Source organism: Grammomys surdaster, unplaced genomic scaffold, assembly GCF_004785775.1.
Source record: "Grammomys surdaster isolate TR1022 unplaced genomic scaffold, NIH_TR_1.0 373, whole genome shotgun sequence".
Classification (NCBI taxonomy): Eukaryota; Metazoa; Chordata; class Mammalia; order Rodentia; family Muridae; genus Grammomys; species Grammomys surdaster.
This window is the reverse complement of record NW_021604792.1, coordinates 9049452-9075843: the sequence shown is the minus strand read 5'-3', so window position 1 is coordinate 9075843 and position 26392 is coordinate 9049452. Positions and strand designations below refer to the sequence as shown.

Below are 26392 nucleotides of genomic sequence, written 5' to 3'. Positions count from 1 at the left end.
CTTGGGATGATATTTTCTAGTTCCATCCATTCGCCTAAGAAGTTCATAATTCATTATTTTAAATAACTGAGTAATACACCATTGTGTAAATGTACAACATTTTCTGTGTTCATTCCTATGTTGAAGGACATCTGCGTTCTTTCCAGCTTCTGGCTACTATAAGTAAGGCTTCTATGAACATAGTGAAGTATGTATCCTTGTTTTATATTGAAGCATCTTCTACATATATGCCCAGAATTGGTATAGCTGGGTCCTCAGGTAATGCTATATCCAGTTTTCTGAGGAATCCCCAGACTGATTTCCAGAGTGGTTGTATCACCTTGCAATCCCACCAACAATGGAGGAGTATTCCTCTTTCTCCACATCCTCACCAGCATCTGCTATCACCTGAGTTTTTGATTTTAGCCATTCTGACTGGAGTGAGGTATAATCTCAGGGTTGTTTTGATTTGCATTTCCCTGATGAGTAAGGACATTATACATTTCTTTAAGTACTCCTCAGCCATTTAAGTTTCCTCACTTGAGACTTCTTTATATCCCATTTTTAGATAGGGTTATTTGATTGTCTGGAGACTAATTTCTTGAGTTCTTTGTATATCCTGGATATTAGCCCACTATCAGATGTAGGACTGGTATAAAACTTTTTTCAATATGTTAGTTGCCATTTTGTCCTATTGACAGTATCTTTGCGTTACAGAAGCTTTGTAATTTTATTAGGTCCTATTTGTCAATTCTTTTTCTTTTTTCATTAGAAACATAGTAAGATAATATATTTGACATTAGGAAAGAAAGAATACAATAGACAAAAATCAGCTGGAGGTACAGGAGAACTTCCATGCCAATAAACTTGGAAATACAATTGTACTATTCACATTTGCCAGTTAGGCTGGGGTCTTAAAATATGTTAACTGGAGGAAACAAGAAAAATGATTGATAGAATATCATTTATTTAATATTAAGAACATGTAAGTCACTCTGTTTTATGGGACTATGTCACCAGCTCTTGAGAGGAGATGATGTGGTGGGCTTGTGTGTGTGTGTGTGTTTGTGTGTGTGTATGCACACACACGTGTGCAGTGAACTTGTGGCTTCTGTCTCTCCCACTTAAGTCCATTCCCCATTAAGTGGGGCTTTTGAAGAGATTTCAGAGAGTGCCTTCTAGGTTCTGTGGTCCCAGGATGCTGTAGGGACACTACCTAGAGGACAGAGCTGTCATACATGGCTGTCAGGGATTAGAGGATCTTCCCTGAGGGAAGGGGACTGGTCAGAGGCTTCAAAAGACCAAGAAATTAGGGGGTCAAATTCCCATGAAACAAGGCAAAATATTAGAGTCCATGGCATCTGGGTACTGACTCTCAAATTGTTGATAAAAGCTGGTGGCATCACTTGACTACAGTGAGGGCACAGGAAGAAACCATTTGAGATAACTGCCCCAGGGCATCCATGTGTAAGCACTAGGGACTTGGTAGTACCACAGGATGTCCAGGTACTGAACACAGAGATCCATTTCAATGGAAAAGAGGGTTTAGTGTAGGTGATGGATCTTGATAGTTTACATGCTTCTCAGTGTATTGTGAAATTAAAAAAAATTATACACAAAATTTATCTGCCTAGGTGGATGAAACATAACTTGTCCAGAATGAAAGCTGGGGAAAAGATGCCAACAATGAGTCAAGAAAAAAAAAAAAAGGAACCAAAAGAATCAATGGGGTCCCCTTCAAGGCCAGGAAGGCATGTGAAGATGGAGGTTCAGGCAACATGGCTGAGATCCTACAGGCAGTAGAGGCTGGCTGCTGGCTCAAAGGATACAATGTGGGGTGTCTTGGGCTCCAAACATCTCACCAGCTGCTGAAAGAGGCAGGAGTGGACTCTGAAGGGTAGGCCGTTGGGGTTGCTGGGTTTAAGAAGCAAACATTTGAAGACTGGGCTTGCAAGTATCTGGGTCACTCACACACCACCCCAAGGCCTCTTTTACCCTTCTAGAGAAGTTAGAATCTAGTACTGAACTTGAGGACAATGTCTGGAAATGTCATAGGAAAAAGAGAGAAAGACTAATGAATTAGGGATAGAATTGCCTTGAGACTACGAGGAAATGTGTTGGATGCCACAGCATCTGGGCACTGGCTCTCAAGTTGGTGATAAATGTCCATGGCCTCCCTTGACCACACTGAGGACACTTTAATAGCCTGGCTTCAATCCCACAGTAACCATGTGTAAGCAGTGGGGACTGGGTAGGCTTTTATCAGGATGGTTCCAAGGTGGTAGGCAACATAGGAAACACTGGTGGTGGGGTTCAGGAGTGGATCAGTTAGGGATCCTCTCCTCATACCACCCCAGAGACTATAGGGAAGCCTAATACACAGCGTATTGGCTGAGGCACCCACAAGCATATAGATTTCTCTGGATGCTTGGAAGGTGATGTTTCTTCTCATAGCTTGTTCCTGGGTGGTGGCTTTCTCCATGAATGAGCTCTGCTCTTCCCCAGCTCCATCTCAATGTAAAGGCTGACTTCCAGTCCCTTTGTATGGCAGCTACTCCTCCCTGGATGGGTTCTGAGTGTGCCTTCTTTAGCAGAGATGAGGCCACTGAGAGACAAGCTCCCTGATGCAGGAAGGCCCTGAGGAGAGACAGTAGTAGTCAGCACTTGCTAGAAGGTTGGCAGCTGCAAGAAGTGGACCCCATTTGTCAATTCTTGATCCTAGATCATAAGCCATTTGTGTTCTGTTTAGGAACATTTCTCGGTGTCCAAGTATTCAAGGCTCTTCCCAATCTACTCTTCTATTAGTTTCAGTGTATCTGGTTTTACGTGAAGGTCCTTTATCCACTTTTACTTGAGCATGTACAAGGAGATATGAATGGATCAATTTTCATTCTTCTACATGTTGACATGAAGTTGAACTCGCACCATTTGTTGACAATCCTGCCCTTTTTCCACTGGACAGTTTTAGCTCCTTTATCAAATATAAAGTCACCATAGGTGTGTGGGTTCATTTCTGGGTCTCAATTCTACTCCATTGATCTTCATGCCTGTCTCTGTACCAATAACATGCAGTTTTTATCACTATTGCTCTGTTAGTACAGCTTGAGGTCAGGGATGGTGATTCCCCCAGAAGTTCTTTTATTGTTGAGAATAGTTTTAGCTATCCTAGGTTTTTGCTATTGCAAATGAATTTGCAAATTGCTCTTCCTATCTCTATGAAGAATTGATTTGGAATTTTGATGGGGATTGCAATGAATCTGTAGATTACTTTTGGCAAGATAGACATTTTTACTATATTAATCCTGCCAATCCATGAGCATGGAAGATCTTTCCATCTTCTGGGATCTTTGATTTCATTTTTCAAAGAGTTGAAGTTCTTGTCAAACAGATCTTTCAGTTGCTTGGTTAGATTGATACCAAGTTATTTTATATTATTTGTGACTATTGTGAAGGGTGTCATTTCCCTAATTTTGTTTTCAGCCTGTTTATTGAATAGAGGAATGTTACTCATTTGTTTGAGTTGATTTTACATACAGCCACCTTGCAGAAGATGTCTATCATGTTTAGGAGTTCTCTGGTGGAAGTTTTATGGTCACTTAAGTATGTTATCTTATCATCTGCAAATAGTGAAATTTTGACTTCTTCCTTTCCTATTTGTATCCCTTTGACTTGCTTTTGTTGACTAATTGCTCTCAAAAGGACTTCCAGTACTATATTGAATAGGTAGGGAGAGAGTGGGCAGCCTTGTCTAGTCCCTGATTTTAGTGGGATTGCTTCAAGGTTCTCTCCATTTAGGTTGATGTTGGCTACTGACTTGCTGTATATTGCTTTATCTATGCTTAGGTATGGGCCTTGAATTCCTGATCTTTCCAAGACTTTTCCCACGAAGGGATGTTGAAATTTGTAAAATGCTTCCTCAGAATCTAGGAGATGATCATGTGGCTTTTTTCTTTGAGTTTGTTTATATATTGGATTACAATGATGGATTTCTCTATATTATACCAATCCTGCATTCCTAAGATAAAGACTACTTGATCATGATGGATGATTGTTTTGATGTGATCTTGGATTCAGTTTTCGAGAATTTTATTGAGTATTTCTACATCAATATTTATAAGGGAGATTGGTCTGAAATTCTGTTTCTTTGTTTTGTCTTTGTGTGGTTTAGGTATGAGCATAATTGTAGCTTCATAGAATGAATTGGGTAGTGTTCTTTCTGTTTCTATTTTGTGGACTATTTTGAAGAGAATTGGTATGAGCTTCACCCAGATTATTTTTTCTTTGGTTTTGGTTTTGTTTTTGTTTTTCGAGACAGGGTTTCTGTGTGTAGTCCTGGCTGTCCTGGAACTCACTCTCACTCAGATTTTCTAGCTTTGTTGAGTATAGGCTTTTGTAGTAGGATCTCATGATTTTTTGAATTTCCTCAGTTTCTGTTGTTATGTCTCCATTTTCAGTTATGATTTTATCAATTTGGAAACTGTCTCGGTGTCTTCTTGTTTGTCTGACTAAGGGTTTATCTATCTTGTTGATTTTTTGCAAAGAACCAGTTCCTAGTTTTGTTCATACTTTCTATAGTTCTTTTTGTTTCTACTTGTTTGATTTCAGTGCTGCATTTGATTGTTACCTGCCTTCTACTCCTCTTGGTTGTATTTGCTTTTTTGTTGTTGTTGTTGTTCTAGAGCTTTCAGGTGTGTCTTCAAGTTGCTAATGTAAACTCTCTCCGGATTCTTTTTGTAGGCACTTAGAGATATAAGTCTTCCTCTTAGCACTGCCTTCATTGTGTCCCAAAAGTTTTGGTGTGACAAGCCTTCATTTTTATTAAATTCTAAATTGTCTTTAATTTCTTTCTTTAATTCTCCATTGACCAAGTTATCATTGAGTAAAGCATTGTTCAGTTTCCACATGTATGTGGGCTTTCCATTGTTTTTGTTATTATTGAAAGTCAACATTTGTCCACAGTGATCTGATGGGATGCAAGGGATTATTTCAGTCTTTTTGTATCTGTTGAGGCCTGTTTTGTGACCAATGATATGGTCAATTTTGGGGAAGGTACCATGATGTGCTGAGAAAAAGGTATAATCTTTTCTTTTAGGATGAAGTGTTCTATAGATATCTGTTAAATCCATTTAATTTGTAACTTCTGTTAGTTTCACTGTCTCTGTTTAGTTTCTTATTCCATGGCATGTTCATTGATGAGAGCAGGGTGTTGAAGTCCCCCACTATCATTGTGTGAGTTGAAATGTGTCTTTGAGCTTTAGTAAAGTCTCTTTTATGAGTTTGGGTACCCTTTCATTTGTAACATAGATGTTCATAATTGAGAGTTGATCTTGTAGACTTTTCCTTTGACAAACATGAAGTTTCCTGCTTCATCTTTTTGATAACTTTGGTTTAAAGTCGATTTTATTCGATATTAGAATGGCCACTCCACCTTGTTTCTTGCAACCATTTGTTTGAAAAATTGTTTTCCAGCATTTTACTCTGAGTTAGTGTCTGCCTTTGTCACTGAGGTGTGTTTCCTATATGCCGCAAAATTCTATGTCCTGTTTACATGTCCAGTCTGTTAGTCTATGTCTTTTTATTGAAGAATTGAGTCCAATGATGTTAAGAGATATTAAGAAAAATTGATTGTTGCTTCCTGTTATTTTTATTATTAGAGGTAGAATTATGTTTGTGTAGCTATCTTTTTTTGGTTTGTTTACTTTTTTGCTTTTTCTATGTTTTAGTTTTCCTCCTTGCGTGAGAGTTTTCCATCTATTATCCTTTGTAGGGCTGGATTTGTGGAAAGAACCTATATAAATTTGATTTTGTCATGAAATATCTTGGTTTCTCCAGCTATAGTCATTGAGAGTTTAGCTAGGTATGGTAGTCTGGGCTGGCATTTGCGTTCTCTTAGGATCTGTTTGCTATCAGTCCAGGATTATCTGGCTTTCATAGTCTCTGGTGAGAAGTCTGATATAATTTTTATAGGTCTGCCTTTATATGTTTCTTGAACATTTTTCCTTAATGTGTTTAATATTTTTGTTTGTCTTGTGAATTGGATGCTTTGATTATTTTGTGATGGGAGGAATTTCTTTTCTGGTCTAGTCTATTTGGAGTTCAGTAGGCTTCTTGTATGTTCATTAGCATCTCTTTCTTTAAGTTAGGAAAGTTTTCTTCAATAATTTTGTTGAAGATATTTACTGGCCCTTTAAGTTGGAAATCTTCACTCTCATCTATACCTATTATTCTTAGGTTTGGTCTTCTTATTATGTCCTGGATTTTCTGGAAGTTTTGGGTTAGGATCTTTCTTCATTTTTTATTTTCTTTTACAGTTTTGTCAATCTTTTCCATGGTACCTTCTGCACATGAATGTCTCTCTTCTATCTCTTGTATTCTGTTAGTGATGCTTGTGTTTATGACTCCTGATTTCTTTCCTTGGTTTTCTATCTCCACAGTAGTCTCCTTTTGTGATTTCTTTATGGTTTTACTTTCATTATTAGTTCCTGGATGGTTTGTTTATTTCATTCAACTGTTTGATTGTGTTGTTTTACAATTCTTTATGGGATTTTTGTGTTTCCTCCTTAAGGGCTTCTACCTGTTTACGTGTGTTCTCCTTTATTTTTTAAAGGGAGTTATTTATGTCTTTCTTAAAGTCTTCTATCATCATCATGAGAAGTGATTTTATATCTGAATCTTGCTTTTCCAGTATGATGGGGTGTTCATGACTTGCCATGGTGCGAGAACAGGCTTCTAATGATGCCAGGTAACCTTTCTTTCTATTGATTATGTTCTTGTGCTTGTCTTTCCTCATCTGGTTTTCTCTAGTGCTACCTGCACTCACTGTCTCTGATTGGAGCCTCTCTGCTGTTATTGTGCTTGTGTCAGAATTACTCAGAGTCCAGCTGCCTCTGTGATCCTCTGAGCCTGAGCTACTTGGTGGAAGAGCTCTTGAGACTAAGATTGCCTCTGGAATCCTGAAATCCTATGATCCTGGGCATGTTAGAGCTCCTGGGAGTCTAGCTTCCTAAACTGCAGATTTTCTGCAGCTATGAGTTAGTGTTTCCTCTACAATGGGCCAGGATGTGATGTCTTCATGGGAGAAGACCAGCTAGATTTCTGCCCCAGCAAAAAGGACCAAATGTGGGGAAAAGAGAAGTGGCATTCTGGAGGGCAGGGTGTAGGTGTGTGATGGGTCCTGAGTGAGGCAGGCTCCCAGTAGCAGCTTTGGGTTGTAGGGTTTTGGGGGATGGTAGTTTCCCTCTGCTCTGAGTACAGTAGTTTCTCTGGGATGGGTTAGAGTATGCTATCTTCACAGGAGCAGGCCAGATAGGAATCTGCCCCACCAAAAAGGCAATATGTACTTTTATTATGTTTAGGTAATTGCTTTGAATTCCTGATATCTCCAGGACTTTTAAACATGAAGGAGTGTTGACAAGATAGTCTCCTTTATTTCCTAGAGTTTGTTTGTGTAGTGTGTTACCTTCAAGGATTTTGATAAATTGAACCATCACTTCATCCCTGGAGTGAAGCCTACAACAAAAAGAACAGAAAGCCCACATATTCATGTAATCAGAACCTGGTCAGGAAAGAAATAAAGAACAAAATCAAAGACTTCATATAATTCAATGAAAATCAAAACACATCATAGCCAAACTTTCATTGAGAAACAATGAAAGTAGTGTTAAAAGCAAAAGTTATAGTACTAAGTGCCTTAATAAAAGAAATTTGGAGAGACCCCTTCCAAACAACTTAATGGCACATCTGAAAGCTCTAAAACAGAAAAACAAACAAACAAACAAAACCAAGAGAAGTCGACAGCAGGAAATAGTCAAAATCAGGGCTGAAATCAACCAGTTAGAAATGAAGAGAATTATACAAACAATCAACAAAACTGAGAGCTAGTTCTTTGACAAAATAAATAAGATAAACTCTTACCTAGACTAACTAAAGGACACAGACACAGTATCCAATTTAACAAAATCAGAAATGAAAAGGGAGACATAACAACAGATAATGTGGAAATTTAAAATATCACCAGAACCTACTACAAAAGAAAATATTCTACAAGACTGGAAAATCTAAATTAAGTGGATGATACCATGTACTAAATTTAAATCAAGATCAGTAAATTATCTAAACAGTCCCACATCCCCTATGCAAATAGAAATTGTCATCAAAAACCTCCCAACCAAAAAAAGCCCAGAGCCAGGTAGTTTTAATGCAGAATTCTGCCGGACCTCCAAAGAAGCGATAATACCAATATTCTTCAAACCATTCCCCCAAATAGAAGAGAACGAACACTACAGAATTTGTTCTATGAATCCAGTTACTCTGATACCTAAGACACATAAAGATGCAACTAAGAAAGTGAACTTCAGACCAGTCTTACTCATGAGTATCGATGCAAAAATATTAAATAAATTTTTCACAAACCAAATGCAAGAACACATCAAAACCTTCCTTCACCTTGTTTTGGTTCTTTTAATCTTCTATGTATTTTTCTTGCCTTAGTTGACTGAGGAAAACTTTGCAAAATTGAAAACAATATATATGGAATGACAGTTTATCAAAAACTTTGCCTCAAAGTAAAGAACAATGAATTCAGTGAGAGGTAAGCATCATATTTACTCTCAGTTTTGCTGAGAAAAAAACTTTTCAATAGAGAAGAATTTATTTCTACTCTAAAATTACTAAGAATGCTATAATATATATTGCAGATTTGATCAGGATTTATTTATTATTATTTGATTTATCTTCCATTCTAGATTCTTTCATGAATCTTTGTTTTCTTGGAGTTTCACATTTAATATATTAGTAGGTTTCATAATGTTCAGATTCTTTATTGGGACAACAATGACTCTTTAATCATAGGATTTGGCTTCTAGTAAACTAAACTGCTTTAGCTAAATTAGACATCTGCTGGTCTCTGATCTGATGTATATGTGACTATGTGACTTGCACTAATACCACATTTGTCGCAAAGATTCATTGATTCTTCATCTCAGAGTCTGTCATTATTATGAGTCTTTTTCCATCTTTATAGATCAATCTTTCCCAAACTATCATTCGCACTTTAAAAAGTAAAACTACAAAATTTCCTTAATTTCTTTTAGTTTTGTTTTAATACTATCACAAACACACGAACACACACATGCAGACACACACACACACACAAAGTGTTTCTCTCCTTTCCTTTAAAAGTCTCCCTTAAGGCAATTTTCTAGCTGTCTTTTAAAGACTAAACTGCCAGTTTCATGCCTCTAGCTAAAACAAATTTAACACATGAAATGTTAGAGCTCAAAACTTGGGAATATATTTAATTGTGAAGACCACTTGAACATACCTAAGAAGTATTTAGAAGGAAGTTATAGAAATTACAAAAGATAAGGCTTTAATCTCAGAAGAATACCTTTATTTGGGTATCTTTTTGTAGTTTGTTTAGATCATCCAAAATCTAACCTGTTAGTTCTCCATAAATTCTACGTCTCTCCAAGATCCAATTGACCCTTCTCTCTTTTCTTGTCTAGAGATTCTTTAAGTACATAGTTACTCCTTTTCTGTATTTACACACTATTTTTTTTTTAAAAAAATGTTCACTCATTCTTCCTCTTGTTATTCTATGTGTTCCTTAATTTATCTTTTAAAAACTTTGTTTTTATAAAATGTCATACATATAACAAATACACTGCATGTTTATGGAATAAATGACTAAGTTATTGAGACTTCTCTTAGCACTTACTTTGAACAGTAACAAAGACATCTGGTTGCACAGAGTTTAATGTTTCAGGTGAGGAGGAACATAGTACAATGAAAAAAATCTGATTCAAATTTGTATTTTAATATATTTGACTTTATCATTTCAGACATTACATCAATGGGAAATTTAAGGGCATGTGGATGATCATGGAGGCATAGAGACTATATGTATTAGAATATAATATTTCTTTTAAAACAGCTTTAAGTAAAAATATAGGGCTGTATTCATAAACAGATCATGGTGGATTAATTGTGGGACTAAACTTGAAAAATGAAAAAAAAGTAGGGCTAAGATTTTTCTTAAGTATTTGTGAATATTTACTCAGTTGAAGGAGTTTTTAATCAAAGATGAAATTACAGCAGAAAGAAGCAAGATAAATATGGAAAAGAGTGATTTTCTGTGGAAGTTTGTTTGAGAACTGATCAGCAAGGGAAATTGCTAGAATTGTGGATTCCATTTTTCTATGTAACTGATTATAGGATTGATCAAATGTATCTGATACTGGTAATAGCAATATTTATAACTGGAATGCTGGGGAATGTATTCATTGGACTGGTAAACTGCTCTGACTGGGTCAAGAACCAGAAAATCTTCATCAACTTCATCCTGCTCTGTTTGGCAGCTTCCAGAATCAGCTCTCTGTTGGTGGTATTTATTAATGCAACTATACTAGAACTAGCTCCTCATTTCTATTATTCTCACAATCTAGCAAAGTACACTGAAATATTCTGGTTTATAACTGATCAACTGTCAACCTGGCTTGCCACCTGCCTCAGCATTTTCTACCTATTCAAAATCGCCCACTTCTCCCATCCCCTTTTCCTCTGGTTGAAGTGGAGATTGAGAGGAGTACTGGTCATTTTTCTTGTATTTTATTTCCTCTTCTTGATTTTTTATTTTCTACTGCTTGAAATACTTCCTCTTTGGAGAGATATTTATGTGATACCTAAAAGTAATCTGACTTCATATTCAGATACAATGAAGAACTTTGCTGTTCAAACCATGATTGTTTTTGATATTATGTATTTAGTCCCATTTCTTGTGTCTCTAGCATCATTGCTCCTATTATTCTTTTCCTTGGTGAAGAGCTCCCAAAACCTTGTTCGGATTTCTATCACCTCTGAAGATTCCAGAACCAAGATCCACAAGAAAGCCATGAAAATGCTGGTGTCTTTCCTTGTTCTTTTTATAATTCACATTTTTTGCATGCAGGTGGCACTGTGGTTAGCATTTTTGTTTCCATTGAACAGGTTAATGGGTTTTGTCTGGTTAACATTAACCATCTTTCCCCTAACTCACTCATTTATTCTCATCCTGGGAAATAGCAAGCTTCGACAGAGAGCAATGAGTGTCCTGCAAGATCTTCAAAGACAGCTTCAAGAGCTGATCCTCTCCCTCCACAGAGTCTTCAGTCTACACTAGGGGAACAGCTTAACAGGGAGACTTGGAAGGTCATTGGTGAATTGTTCTTCTGCTTAGTTCTTTTAAGTACTGCTGAACATATATAGACCAAAGCATACTGCTTTTTCATGAGAAAAACACTATCTCACAGTCAGGTTATGACACACAAACCAATGTTTTTGCAATTCATTTACAAGTTTTGTTACTTATAGTTTCAAACATTTTAAAGAGAATAGTTAATTTTTACAGGCAAAAGGTATGAAATTACAATTTACAGGGAAGTTTTATGATTCCTTAGATATCAAAGTTACTTGTAAGCCTCAATAAGTAGAAGATGGGTAGAATGTTGATAGGAGATTAAGAAAATCTAAAGTTACAGAAAGAAAAACATAAATTCATGTTTTACATTATGTTAAATCTATCTATCTATCTATCTATCTATCATCTATCTATCTATCGCTATCTCTTGCTCTGTATTTATTTACTTTATATGTATAAATGTTTTGTCTGCATGTATGCTTTTGCATGTATGTCTAGTATCTAGGGAGTTCACTATTAGGTATCAGATTCTCTGGAAATACAGTTACAAATTGCTGTGAGTAACACTGTGGGTACTGGGAACTAACCTGAGTGCTCTGCCTGGAGAAGTGCTCTTCCCTGCTGAGCCATCTTTTCAGTATCCACAGCTCAGACCCATTGCTGTTTTGGTCATTGCATAATGATGATGTTATAGTCTGAGGTTTGTATCATAAGGCAGATGTACTGTCTGTAATCATATTCTAATGTTCTCATACAAACGCAAGTTTTGTTATTGATTGTATTCTTTCATGGGGCTCTTTCCCCACAGCACTAAGGTAACATTTTTATAAATTATTTGGGAATGTCCTACAATGAACCCCCAAAATTCTTGCTTTGGACTCCTCTAAGGTCTATCCTCTCACCACTGCACAGCCTGCTCACCAAAAAGAGAGAGAAAACACCTAGTCCATTTTATGTTATCCACATATTCATTGGAGCATGGCCAAACTACCAGAGAAGGGCCTCTTAAAGAAAACTGAGCCACCTCCTCACCAGTACCACCATTGGGCATCAACAGTGAAGAGCTACACTTTAGCATTTTTATCACAACTTTAAATGCAGTCTTCAATAGCCTCCTGTGTGGACTGTTTCTGCTTTTTCTTTTTTTCTTTTTTTTTTTTGTTTTGAGGGGTTAGGAGAAGGTATCAAGAGGTTGTCACAGAAACCTTTGATGTTTCTTATTTTCAGTAATGAGTCTGAAGTCATGATAGTACAATACCAATGCAAAAGAAATTTCCTTGCCTATACAAGCTTGCAGCAGCATGGACCAGTGAGATCAACATGATATCTGGCAACAACAAGGACCACAAACATCATCAGGGACTCAGGTGGCATTACAGACCATGGATATCAACATTATCTCTTGCAGCAAGAACCAGGATATTTTGAGGAGGCTTAATCCAGAAAAAAAAAAAAAAACTGTTCCTCATCATAGATATCCAGATGTTGCTCAATCAGGGTGATAGTGTGGTTGGGCATCATATTTGGTGACAGGACCTTCAAGAGTTCCAGGCTGCTGCGTACCATCCTGTCTTTATTGTCAGGTGCACTTAGTGTCAGAGTATGGCCATCATATGTAGGCTGCAATGCATCCCTGTATTTTCCCACCCTTAGCAGGTTGAGCAGCAGGAGGAGCAACTTCATTGGTTCCATACCTCTGGGCAGCCTATCAGGTATCACCTGGGCAAGGCAGGCCTTCTCTCTCTCTCTCTCTCTCTCTCTCTTGTTCAGAAGCTAAATTTTATTAGACAGTCCATTAGAGATTTGAACAAGGCTACGTGAACACCCTCCCTCTCTTCCTCTCTCTCTCTACCTCCCTCTCTCTTTTTTCATCCCTTCCTTTCTTTCTTCTTCCCTCCCTAACAAATGTTTTAAAAAAAAATGCCAGGAGTCCATCTGGGAATCTGACTCCCAGCTTCTGATTTTGATTTGTTTTGATTTGATTTTGTTTTGTTCTGATTTTGATTGTTTCTGCTTTCTGAAACAATCATGGACATATTTCATATAGTGGACACACATGAACTAAACAGCTTCCTCCTTTCTCAATAATCATTTGCATGTAGCTCATGTAACATTTTAGTGAGTCAGAACAGAGGGAAAAGGCAGTGCAGTGGTTTTACATATATTAAGTCCTTAGCTGTAAACTCTTAAGTCAAACTTTCCAAAAGACAAGTCTCAATAATCTGAGGAAACGGTAACATTGAAACAAAATGAACTGAAAAGAAATTCTAGTCTTTTATCAAAGAAGGCAGGAAATAAAGGTAAGCCTTTATTAGTACTATGAACATAACAATCTAAATCTAACATTACACCATTTTTGAATGATATTGTATATATTTTAACAGAGCAGAACACATTTTAGGAAAAAAATGGAAATAAATTCTTAAGGAAAATCTGTTCTTAAGCAGCAAGCAAGTTTTTCTGAGCTAAGCTTTGGTATGCATAGATAGCCAAGACCCTCAGTAATTCGCATACTGGACTGGCAAACTCAACTTTCATCCATTCAACTTTAAGAGACAACCTTCCTTTTTTATTTTAATACAGCTATCAAGGATCCAGATTAGTTGTCCCAGGTGGTCTTCCTGTGAAGTTTCTATCCCCTTCAGGGCTCTCAATCCTTTCCCCAACTTTTCCATAACACTCCCTGAGCTGCTGCCCTTATGTTTGTCTGTGGGTCTCTGCTTCTGTTTCAGTCATCTGCTTAGTGGAGCCTCTCAGAGAACAGTCATGCTAGACTTTAGTAATGCTTATCTTTTTGGATCTAGGTTACCTCACTCAGGATGATATTTTCCAGTTCCATCTATTAATTTGTATAATTTATGATGTTTTTGTCTTTAATAACTAAGTGGAATCCTATTTCATTGTGCAGATAAGCCACAGTTTCTGTCTCCATTCTTTGGTTGAAGGACAGCTGGGTTACTTTCAGTTTCTGGCTACTAACAATTATAGATATAGTTTAGCAAGTGACTTTTTGGGATCATGGAACATTTTTTGGATATATGTCCAGGAGTTGTATAGATGGGTCTTGATATAGCATTATTCATTATTTTCTGTGAAACTGACAGACGGATTTCCAGAGAGATTGTACAACTTTGCACTCCCACCAAAAGAGAAGTGTTTCCTTTGCTCCCGCACTAGTATGTGCAGTCAGATGAGTTTTTGATCTTAGCTATTCTAATTAGAGTAAGATGAAATTTCATGGTCATCTTGATTTTGATTTCTTTGATGACTAAGGACTTTCAACATTTCTTTAAGTGTATCTTCATCATTGTACATTTCTCCTTTGTAAATTCCCTGTTTAGATCCTTACCTCATTTCTTCTATTTTTAATTTTTAATTTTAATTTTATTTTTTACTTATTCACTTTAAATCTAGCACATGCTACCATTCCAGGTCACCCCCTTCCACAGTCCTTCCTCTAAACTTCCTCCCCTTCTTCTCTGAGAGGGATAAAAAATTCTTTATTTCTGAAGTAAGTACAATTATGTGATACTGAACACAGTATTTAACACCCTCAATAGAGGCACAAATTGTGTTTCCCTCTGTTTCATATCTTAGAGCATTTGCACCTATTAAAATATATTTTGCTCATTTAATTTCTACTATTTACAATATTATAACAACATGTAAAATTAGATGAGTTAGGGATGATGAGTTGGTAACACTTCTTGCTGCCATGTCTGATGATACGTACTTGATCTTTAGAACCTACGTGGTGATAAGAACCCAATTCTTCAGGCTGTCTTCTAACTTTCATCTGCGTGTTTTATCATTTAAATGTACAAATATACACACAAGCACATATACACTCATCACTGTGTATACAATAATTAAATGATTTTAAAAGAATTTGTGCTGATTATGTAAAATATTGTAAGTTTTACAATATTTTAAATATTGTAAAATATTTAATTACAAAAAATTTACAAAATATTGTAAATTTTTATTTCTTTGACAGCCAGTGGAATCTCAGCCCTGGTACACGATGACAAAAAGATGCATAAATGTGTAATTAGTATCTCGTGAAATTATCATGAGCTCTACATATTTTACATTTTTAAAATTTAGACAGAATTATAGCACATGGGTTAAAGATCATGTAGTTACATAATATATTTGTAAATATACATATATAGTCCTAAAATTATGATTATTTAAGAATGTAGAATTCTGAAACTAGTACTTTGGGTATCATAGTTATAATTAAGGAGCTCATGATTCTCAGCATCTTCCAAACTCTTTCTCAATTAAGCCTAAAGCAAGAAATCATTGTAGTTAATTTGATGTCTGAAATATACTGTATCTTATCTATTGTAAATTTATAATTTTAAATTATACATGTGTATTGTGCTTCTCATATGAAATATTTGCATATAATTTTTATCAGATATAACAAACAAAAGTGATAAAGCAATGCAAAACAATTTTTTAATGAAAACTAATAATTATGGAGCATTCCTTATGAACTCAATTTCTATAAGAATATGCAAGATGATTTGTAATATGTTTTAGGTACCCATGATGAGAACCTGTGCTTCAGCCACCATAGCACAGAAAGAGAGGTCCCTCTCAGGTTTGTGTCTCCCTAGGTCAAGACATGTGAGTGTCCTGAAGGAAAAACTGGTGCAACAATATCACAGAAAGTGATATAAAGAATATTCACCAATTCACTCCTCCAAATTTGCATGGAAAGATCCAGAAAAAAAATGACACAGAGAAGGACATAGATGATCATAGTTTTCAAGACTCTGATGTGGGCACTGGCGAGAGCATCCCTGCATCTTCATGCATGCTGTTGCATCTCCTTGTAATGTATCCACAGGGAGAATTTGAGCAGGAGAAAAGTTGACTTTGAAAGAGTAAAGGGTATGGATGTGAAAATACAGTTGTTTATGACTAAAATGACCCTGTAAAATGATACAATGTTATTCAAAGTGAAATCATACAGCAGACATCCTATGTAGTCAGCCATCTGGGTATCAGTGTATGAGTTTATCAGCAGAGTGTTTAGAAACAAGAGGGTCAAAGACATAAGCAAAGTCCCTGAAACTATCTGGTTAATTCTCATCTTTAAGTAAACAAAGATAGAGTTAGAAAAATTAGCTATTTTAAGAAAATAAAAAAGGCCAAGTCATGAAGCAAGCCACTTGCTAAAATGATTGCTGATAATCAAATGGAAATTAATCAATTTTATCTCTCTTTTAGTTAAAAAGGCATGTCAGTATATTACAGACACTGATATATCAGTGAGCAATGTCATAAGAAGGTAGATTCTGGAGAAAGCCAAGTCTGTGAGTATTTGATTCACTGCAGAGATCTTTCTTCTCTTGACCCATTGCATGCAGTTCAGAGCTATGAATCTATTTCCAATCCATCCTATTATTATTTCTACAATTACAATGAATGTAAACCTGCTCTGTGTGATTCCATCCATGGTCTGTAAGGCAAGTTATGATTCATGAGGTCACTGTAGAAAATTTAAAGACTCTGCCTGAGTCTTGAGTCCTCATAACATACTCAATTTTTAAAATTCACTGTGTAGTAACAAATAGTAAATATCAAGCTTTGACAATATTTGGCTCATAGCACATCTCTATTCTGTGAGAGTGACTTATTTTTTCCCATTCAGTTCAACCAAGCTCCATCCAGAATACACTCTTTAGACCAAGTGGTGTGGAGCATTTTTGCGTGAATCCTAAAGGTAATACTAAGTCTTCATGTTCCAAGATGAAAATAAATACATATTATTTGTATTGTTTCCTAGACTCTAGAATAATAACATTTTAAGCTGGCTGTTGTAGTTATGAGCAAGTAACTTATTGCATTCTAAGGTGTAGAGTTCAATCAAAATCTAGACTTTTGTAAGGAGCTTTTTTGAGTACTAGGGATGACAGAGCTAATACTTTGCAATACCTCTTAAAGCAAACATTTGGTTTGTCTGATAATGCCACAGACATTACAATTCATCTTAACTTTATTACTGATCATATAACTGTACGTGTATACTATTTTACATTTGAGGCACATACACAAATAGCCACAAAATATGCATCTACTTGAATTATAATGTTTTTGTTTCACATTCAAACATTTTAAAATGGTCTCAACTTTTAGTATGTATCCACAAATTGTCCTGTTTCAGTTGTTCTGACACTGTCTAAATTACTTTACTATATAAATGCCTTAGAATTAATGTAAAATTCCACAAACTTAGAACTTTCTAACCATCCATGTAGAGTATTACTTACATTACTGTTGTATTATGAAACAGAACTGAACAGGGATGAGTTCATGGACTCAGCCAGAATTCTCATCATTCTCTACCTTTCCCTTGCCCTTTTTATTTCTTCATTAATACCAAGTTACTAACAATTGAGGATCCCTAACTTCTCACAACTTCCTCCAACGTATATTCAGTTCTTATTACTCACAGTAACACAGACAAATAAAACAGGTTGGTTAAGTTTTTAAAATGAGCTTCAAGGCACAATCATTGATCAATTAGTAGAGATAATGAAGTGACCAAGAATTAAGTTTAGAAATAAATGCCAAAAATAAAAGGAAATCAAAAAGAAAAAGATGTAGAATTTCACTACAAGGTATCAATACCATCCTCAGTCTACTATATCAATCTTCTTCTTCTTTTTTAAATTTTTTTTGCATGAGCTTTTGTCACTTTATTGTTAACCAATGAATATTATCCAAAATTAGAGATGTAATTGTAATTTACTTGTACAACAGGAAATTATGCTAATGGGAAATTACCAAATACTCATTAGTGTGTTTTTACATTGCTATATGAACATGTGTTCTCAACTGCTAATGATAAACGTTATAATTGATGCAATCACCATGAAAACCCATTTTGCAAGTGGCTGTTCCTGTTTAGAAAAATTCATACATCTATAAAAGTGGATTAAACCCACTTTAATCCTAATCTACAAGTAGACTATTAACAGCAAATATAACTGGTATCCTCTCAACACTGTAACAACTGGTGTAGCAATGATAATGTACACAATGCAAATAGAAAAAGAATCAGTAAAAATCTGAGGGAAGTCAATTCTTTTAGCAATAAGGACTATTGTTCTGATGCTTTGGAAAAGTGAACACTCATACTTCAAAGTCTGAGTGGTAAGGCCTGCTGTCTCTCCCTCTCATCTATGGAAAGCATTCCCTCACAAATGACTTGGAAGCATGTGCACAACCACTGTACAGCAGTCACTTCAAAGTGAACCTGTTGTCTTTTGTCCTACAGAGTCCAAAAAATATATTGACCTTTTCCTTTTTATGATGTCTGCTCAAATTAACTCTTTTTAAGTCAGCAAAAATCAAAAACAGCACAAAAACAAGTTGAATCTACTGTGCGTGAAAACTGCTTAATAAAATGGCAATTGCCATAGGTAAAGTTTAGTTTGAGTGCATCATACCAAATGGAAAGTAGCTGAACCACACAGAGAAAACAAGGCTTTCTGTATCTTCAAATTCAGGTGCTTCATGATCAGAGAATGTACGAGCAGCTTTCTCGCTGGAAAGACTTCCTCAGTAAGACGTAATTGAAATAAAATTTGTTTTTAGGGATTGTAAATAAAATAAGCAGTGATTTAGAACCAAATATGCTAAAACGATGTTACCTATCTCATCAAGAATGAAGAGTGGGAATGCTTCATGTGCTGCAAGGGCAATGTCTTTCTCACAAAGGGTTACTCCATTTCCTCAGACACAGAACACCCATCAGGGAACAGCATACCAGTGAGAATATACAATCTAAACACAAATCAGAGCCCCACAATTCAACAACAAGGCACTTAATTCCAGTTATTAGCACTGGAATCTCAGAAGCATACTCAATGAAGGACATGATTGTGATTGCCCATGAGTAACAGATGTGCAGCACAGACTGTGTGTGAACAGTCACCATGTGACAAGTGAGGTAGTGTTATGTTCTCAGAATTGATGTTTCCATATGCTGCCCTTGCAGAAAGGCCAAGGTTTGGGTTTTTTTTTCCCCTTCAACAATTAGAATTAGCTATCATCAAGAGTTACTTTCTATTGGACATCTGTGTTTCTAAATCAACCTACGAACAAAACTTGCATTTTTTTTCAAGACCACGTACTTGCAGGCAGTGCTTCATCAATAATTTTCCTAGGAGCAACTGCCTAGTGGGTGTATTGCTGAAATGACAGGCAAGGAAAGCCACCATAGGACTACAGGAAATGAAACGCTATCTCTCAAGCTATCTGAGATGACTGTACTTAAGTAAAGCAAACACTCAGTAAAGTAATTAAGGGATTTCTGTAATAATTAACCACTGGCTGTGTACTGTGCTGTCCAATGTTCTAATCATTTTGTGATGTAGTCCCCTATCTGTCTGTCTGTCTACCCCACTATCTCATTTTAGACACCTCCAGTAAGTGATCTGTGTGACACCAGGATTACAGCTCTATCATCAGAGGGCATGAGAAGGCCAGACTGACAAAACACAAGAATGACATGGAGATGTACGTAGCCTACAACATGGGAAGGGCAAGGAAAACTGAGCTCTTTAACTGAACATGCACGGAAATGTCCACCACTATCCTTCGATGTACACAGTGCTCAAAGCACATACACGCATTTGTCAGACATGGCCATCAGTGTTAATATTCAACTGAAAAAGATGAAACAAATAAAAAGTGAAAAATGTACAAAAAGGTGACAGAATGCCATTATCTATTCCCTGGACAAAAGAAAAATGACCAAATATGACATCACACTGCCTTAATGCTGAAGCACGCCCTTCAGTGTTCTGCGTGCTTTGGCAAGGTGGATGCTTCCACGGCACCCGCACAGGCCTGCTTTCTCGGTGGTGGTTCAGCTTATGAAGGACACAGATCACAAAAACGGGCTCTCACATGGCTTCAAACTCATCCATGCGCTGCTTTGTGTTTCCTTGTCGGATCTGTCGCAGAGTCTTGTACTTATCACGGCCTGCCTTGACATTCTCAGCATGAAGAACATCATTCTGGGTCTTCTTGGTTTCATCTCTGGCTTGGACTAATTCTGAACTTAACGCCTGGAGCTGCTTCTTCAGGCGTTCGTTCTTCTGAGTTTCTGTCACCGCTCTTCCTCGCTTCTGTGGTTCATCACCCCCTCGCTGGACAGCTTGGTGCTGGCATCCACACTGTGCTCATCATGCTCGTTCTCTGTGGGAGGGATGACTGGGGGCGGGAGCGGTGGAGGAGGTGCAGACATCACAGTTTTTAACTCGTCTTTGGTCTTTTCCATGTCTTCCTGAGCCGCAAAAGCTTTGTGCAGCGACTCAGTAGCTTCCTCTTCCTTTTTCTTCTTGGTTTCTTCTAAAAGTGCGATCTTTGCAGTGAATTCGGCAAGTTCTGCTGCCAGCTGCTCTTGGTTCTTCATCTGGTCAGCAGCTTGCTTGGCTATTGAGGACTTGGCCTCTTCCGTAGCCCGGCGCTCCCTGTCTAACCGTTCTGCCTCCTCTTTCGCTCGCTGGCGCTCCTGCTCCAGTTCCAGAGCTTTCAGTGTCTGTTCTTCTAGTTCTTTCTGGGATTTCATTGTCTGCTCTTCGATTTGCCTCAGACGCTCCATCAGCTCTTCCTTCTTACATTCTATTCTTTCCTTTTCCTTTTCTGCTATTTCTCGTTTCTTCTTTTCATTCTCTAACTGTGCCCTTTCTAGGTGCTCCTGATGTTTTTCCTCCCGGACCCGAGCCTTCATCTGTTGTACTTCAATAGTATCAGGCTTTCTCCTTCGCATGTACAGTTCATGGTTTCCCATACATAAGGCCAAAATTCGCTTATTGATTCTCAGACGAGGTGCATAGAAGACAGAATCAGGTGCCTTTTTGTCAATTGGCTTTATAACGAATTTTTTGTCATTAAATGAAATATTTCGGATTTCACTCCAGGGAAAACCAATTTTTGGTATTAACTTGTCATCATGCTCATAAATATTCAGACCTAAAGCATCAACACCCAGTCAGAGCTCTGTACCCTTCTTACTCTTGATTTCAAAGTAGTTGACACCATACATCTCTAGATCTTGTGCAATCTTCAAGTATTCCATCATCGAATCTTCCCTTAGCATCCTTCTGTGTTCCTCATGCCAATTCTGTATTCTCTCCTCCCACTGTTCTTTGGTCAGTTTGTGTTGTTCCAAAACACGCTGTGGTAAGAGTCTGTCGTTAGCCAGATAGCCTGGTTTGTGAATCTCTTTATTATAATCTCCATACTTGGCTTGAACAGCATACGAAGCCAAAAGAACTGCAGTTTCTGGTGGGCAATATATCTCATCATTTAAGATGGCTTCTTTAACTTGCAAGAAGAAAAGTCTCTGTGTCATTTCTTGAATCAATTCCTCAGAAATATCTTCAGGAAAAAATTTAGCTCTAAACTTGAACTGTAAAGGATTTTCTTTTTTAACATCTTGCTATGTTACATTTTTATTCAGTTTTAACCATGTAGAAGAATATCCTTTGCTGTCTACATATTGCAGCCCAAAAAACCAGACCTCACTTAAACCAACTGGTTTTACAACCTGGTCAAAAAGTTGTTTTCCGGTTGTATTGGGCTGAGTGGCAAATTCTAGCTCAGCATCCACTGTAGTTACTCTTTCATTGATTGGCTTTAGCATTTTCCTTTTCTTGTTTGTTACCTTCTTTAGAAATGCTTCACTTCTATAAACAATTATAACCTTTGCTGAGACGGTAGCTTTTCCAGGTACTTTGCAGACAGATCCTTTGACTAAGCCTCGTCTCCAGTGAACTAACACCATCCATCAATCATCTTCTAAACACTGAATATATACTAAAAATTCTCACAGTTTTACGATATTTACATTAAAGATATAAAAAGAAGGGAAAAAGAATAGAATGGGAGATTTTTGAGTCAATTCCTACGAGTTGAAAAATGCACTGACCTTCAGGGGCAGAAACACTCTGCTGGTTCTCTTGCAAAGATGAGCTCAAGTAAGAGGACAAACAGGAATGCTAACACCGTGTGTTGTGGCTGTGTAAAGTAGGTAGAGATGGTAGTATTTAATGGGCTATGTAATGACTTTTACATTGGCAAATTGCTATATACTGTTAGCGTTCACTGAGAATGTGGCTATGGGAACGAGGTTTCCTTCTTTTCTGTCCTAAGCATGTTTATTTTAAAATGACTTCCAAAATCTTTTCTGTGGATGGGTTGCCTATTTAACTCAGAGTTAAGTGAGGACAAACAGCCCAACAATGTGCCCTTGCGAACAGCAAAAGGCAGACATTTCAATAGATGTTACTATCTTTTATTCAGTGTTATAAAGATGCCAAAAAGGAAAAGTATGGCTGAAATTTCAGTGACTAGGCTCTCATACCTGGGGTGAAATCTCAACTGAGAATTCAGCTGACAATTTTACCTTCTCCTATCAGTTTTCAGGTGCAAGCTGTGAGCTCACTGTTCCAAAATCTGTGTCTCTTGAAATTCTTTTTTGTCTTCAGATGCCTCAGCAAAAGGGAACATCTGCATCATCTAAACTCATGACAGGGGATTAGTTTTATATATATATATATATATATATATATATATATATATATATATATATATGTGTGTGTGTGTGTGTGTGTGTGTGTGTGTGTGTGTGTGTGTGTATTTGCTAAGCATGTTTCTGACACTGATCAAATGTAGTGCCACTTGGAGAGAATATAAAAGCTATAACTAAAACACTTACATAAATTTTCTATAATAACAATGATTTGTTATATTTCTGTTAATTTTTTATCTCTTACTTGAGGTTTAATGATAAGAATACATTATGAGCACACATTTCTGAAGTATTTATTATTTATGGCATTAACACAAACCACTATGCCAACAGGATAGATTTAAGCAACAAGATTGAGGTAAAGCTTAATTTAACTACAATTTCATCTATTTCTTTTATATATTTATAAACTTAAAATCTCCCTGCAGTAACTTTTTGAAAAAAGTGAATGCTAACCAACTTAGTAATTTTCCTGGGCATTGTCAGGATTCAGATTTAAACTGGGATTTGGCCAGAGAAGCTATGCTTTGTAACATAGTCCATTCCTTATAAATTGTTTGAGAAGAAAAGTGATCATAGTTAGAGAAACTAAAATTTGGATACATTTGATGATTTGAGACATTTTTGCCTATAGGAAACTAACAAAACAAGCACTGCCAAGAGTGGCATCCCTATGCCATGGTTCTATTCTCTTTATTAGATGTGAAGTAAGTCAAGCTCACATTCAAGGGCATAGCGTAGCTTACAGAAATAAATGGAAAGCAAGAGGCAGTCTCATTTCAGATCCTCTACTACACTCACAGAGACACAAAATCTATCATTTAGACGTTGACTTTCTGGTCTATTTTAGTGTTATATATAAACATATTCCCATGTTATTTTTTTTCAAACAGAAGCTAAGAACGAAGAAACAGGGTGTATGTAGATTCTTATATGAAAGACGTTGCCTGTCATGCTCATGTAATTGGGATCCACTGTCTGACATGAAATTCTATCACTGTTTGGTTGCTACTTGTGTATTAAAATTCTTTTCTTTAATTATTTGACACACCTCAAGCAAGAAAGCACAGCACTGTGACATACAATGTTTCAATGCTGGCTTATTATTCCTAACAGAGAACAAGTTTGGCCCTCTTCACGAATTTCATATTTTGCTTTCTTCATCTTCCAAGGTTAAGGTTGCACTTGAAGCTAATAATCTCATTTACTCACATGTAGAAGAAGCATATTATCTTACATTTTACTGCTGTATTTATTTTTGCACATCCATGTTTACCTTTTGATTTTTTCATGTCAGCTAGTAAAATTTTGAAACCCAGTACCTAGATCATAATAAAAAGATTAAAATTTTCAGGAGGATTGTGATCATCTGATATTTGCCTATGTAAATTGCTATCACTGATGTACCATGATTTAAAACTACTTTCTTAGTGTTTGAGGATTTCATACATTATACTTTGATACATTTTAACCCTCACCCCAAGCCTTTCCAGATCCACTTAGTTTCATATCTATCTAACCTTGTGTAATACTTTTCCTTTAAATCTAACAATTCCATATTATTTTGCTCATACACTCTTGGGAGTCCCCAACCACTTTCAGATTGGATTTAAATAGTGTGATGTGAAAATACTTTTTTGGGGAAATAAAAAACCATCTGCTCACTCCTATTTGGAACTGATGACAGATCAAATTGCAAAAGTTTAACTTGGGGACCTAATGGGTTTTATTGGTGTTACTAATGGAAATATTTATGAAGGGTTACTGATAGGAACATCAGTAACTCAAAGACGGTTACATCATTAAAAATCCACCCTACATATTTCCTTAAAGCTGGAGACTTGGAATGCATTGCATAACTTGGAAGGCCCACAGCTCAACAAGTTGGAGTGCTTCTTTCCAGGTGATTCAGCTGTCCTAAGCCTATTGCAATTGGCTCAGTTGTCTTTTAATGTAATAAAATAAATATTGATGGAAATATATACATCTAATTATAACTACTGACTTATTTATTTTGGTATGGAGGAATAAATAATATCAAAGCTGATTAAACATTTTGTGAATTTTTAAAATTTTGTGTAATCAGTCATAAATAAAAAATAAAATGATATACAATTAATTTTACATAAAACAGATACATTATCACTGTCTTTAGAATAAGTGGGGGCTCTTTGCTCTGAGGCACTCACTTTTATAGAAAATTCTGGAATATTGATAGATGATTGACAAACAATAAAGTGTATCATTTTCAATGCACTCTATTCTGGATTTGGAATTCAAGCTGCATTTTAATTTTACTTTGTAGATGAAATGTTAGAATAATGTTGTGTGCCATTCTCAATTTAGACTCTTTCCCCAGGGACTGCTGTTGGTCAGGAGGAAGCTATGATGATTGTAAGTCAGAATGAAATTTATCAGGATGTGATTCAAAATACTTCTTCTTTAATGTCTTCATTTAGTTACAAAGGCCTATAGAAGTATTAGTGACTGAAAGGGAAAGAAATTGAACCCTCACAATTTCTATGTGATGCTCCAAATGTACTTTAAGTAACATACATTTTGCAAAAAGCATTTTTATTAAAATCAGTCTTTCCTTGACTCTAAATTACACTATCATTTTGTGGGCTGCTCATCAAAGAAAATCTTTTCTAAAACATGAAAATGAATATTATTGTTTTTAAGGTGTACTCACACATTAAAGGTGGCATTGACTTGGTAGTTTGCGAAGTGGGTGGAGTTTGGAATCTTGCTACTAAAAGTGATAGAAATTTTCTTATCTTTTTTTTTTACTGCATTATACCATTATTCAAGTTCAGAATTCATGAATGGGAAACTCTTTACTAAGTCACAGCAACTTTTCTTTTCTGAAGAATACTTTAAAATTTACTTTATGAGTGATTTTCCTCAGAGGCAGATGGCTACTGGATCCAGTGTTCTTTATTATCTCGTTCAACAGGAAAGAAAAAAAAACTATTTGGAAAAAAATGTCCCCAGAAGCTGTGAACTGCTTAACATTTATTTACAAAAAGAAGTAAAATAATGAGAAAATATTTGTGATTGGTGTGATTAGAACAGAATGCCAATAAGTGAAGTAAAAGGAAAAAATACTGTGTATTTGCAGTAGTGTGTGCACATGAGTGCAATGAATAACACCGTGTTTAAATCTTACAAAAATACTCTGGTTTTTTTGTTCACAAATGAATAGGAAGAAAACCCACAGTTGTCTTTTAAATGTCAATAAATTATCCATTAAAAAGTTGAAAAATGTGGTTATTGTGAAGAGCTCCCTGCAGGTCAGTGTAGTTTTTGTCATAAATCTAAGACCTGAGGCTTTTCTGAAAGCACATGAAGTCTCACTATCATTATTCATTCCCCTCAGCTCTACCCCTTGTCCTGTTTCTATTTGTTTCTCTTCATACTTGACCTCATTGGTTACCTGGAAGGTTCCAAGTCACAGGAAACAGCCTGCCTCTACACTGAAGGTATGTGTGTTTTTCCATTCTTAGATGTTTCTCTGATATGTCCCACACCTGTCTGTTATGCCTTCTTCATAGAACAAACCACCAAAAGATGGAGACTTCTGTGTCTTCAAATTGCTTACTTTCTTCCCCCAGTATTGCTTCAGGGACTGAAAGTATTGTTAGTCAGAGACATTAAATCACTGCATCTTATTC

At 36.4% G+C, this 26392-nt stretch overlaps 1 protein-coding gene and 2 pseudogenes across 1 annotated transcript; 1 reads left to right on the top strand and 2 right to left on the bottom strand.

Moving 5' to 3' along the window:
* The first annotated feature begins 10204 nt into the window (after window positions 1–10204).
* On the top strand, window positions 10205–11137 carry LOC114632429 (taste receptor type 2 member 42-like). Its single transcript, XM_028780932.1, has one exon. The coding sequence runs from the start codon at window positions 10205–10207 to the stop codon at window positions 11135–11137; it is 933 nt and encodes a 310-aa protein (XP_028636765.1).
* A 4531-nt stretch (window positions 11138–15668) lies between these two features.
* LOC114632401 lies at window positions 15669–16628 on the bottom strand (annotated as a pseudogene).
* A 3457-nt stretch (window positions 16629–20085) lies between these two features.
* On the bottom strand, window positions 20086–21845 carry LOC114632503 (annotated as a pseudogene).
* Between the last annotated feature and the right edge of the window lie 4547 nt (window positions 21846–26392).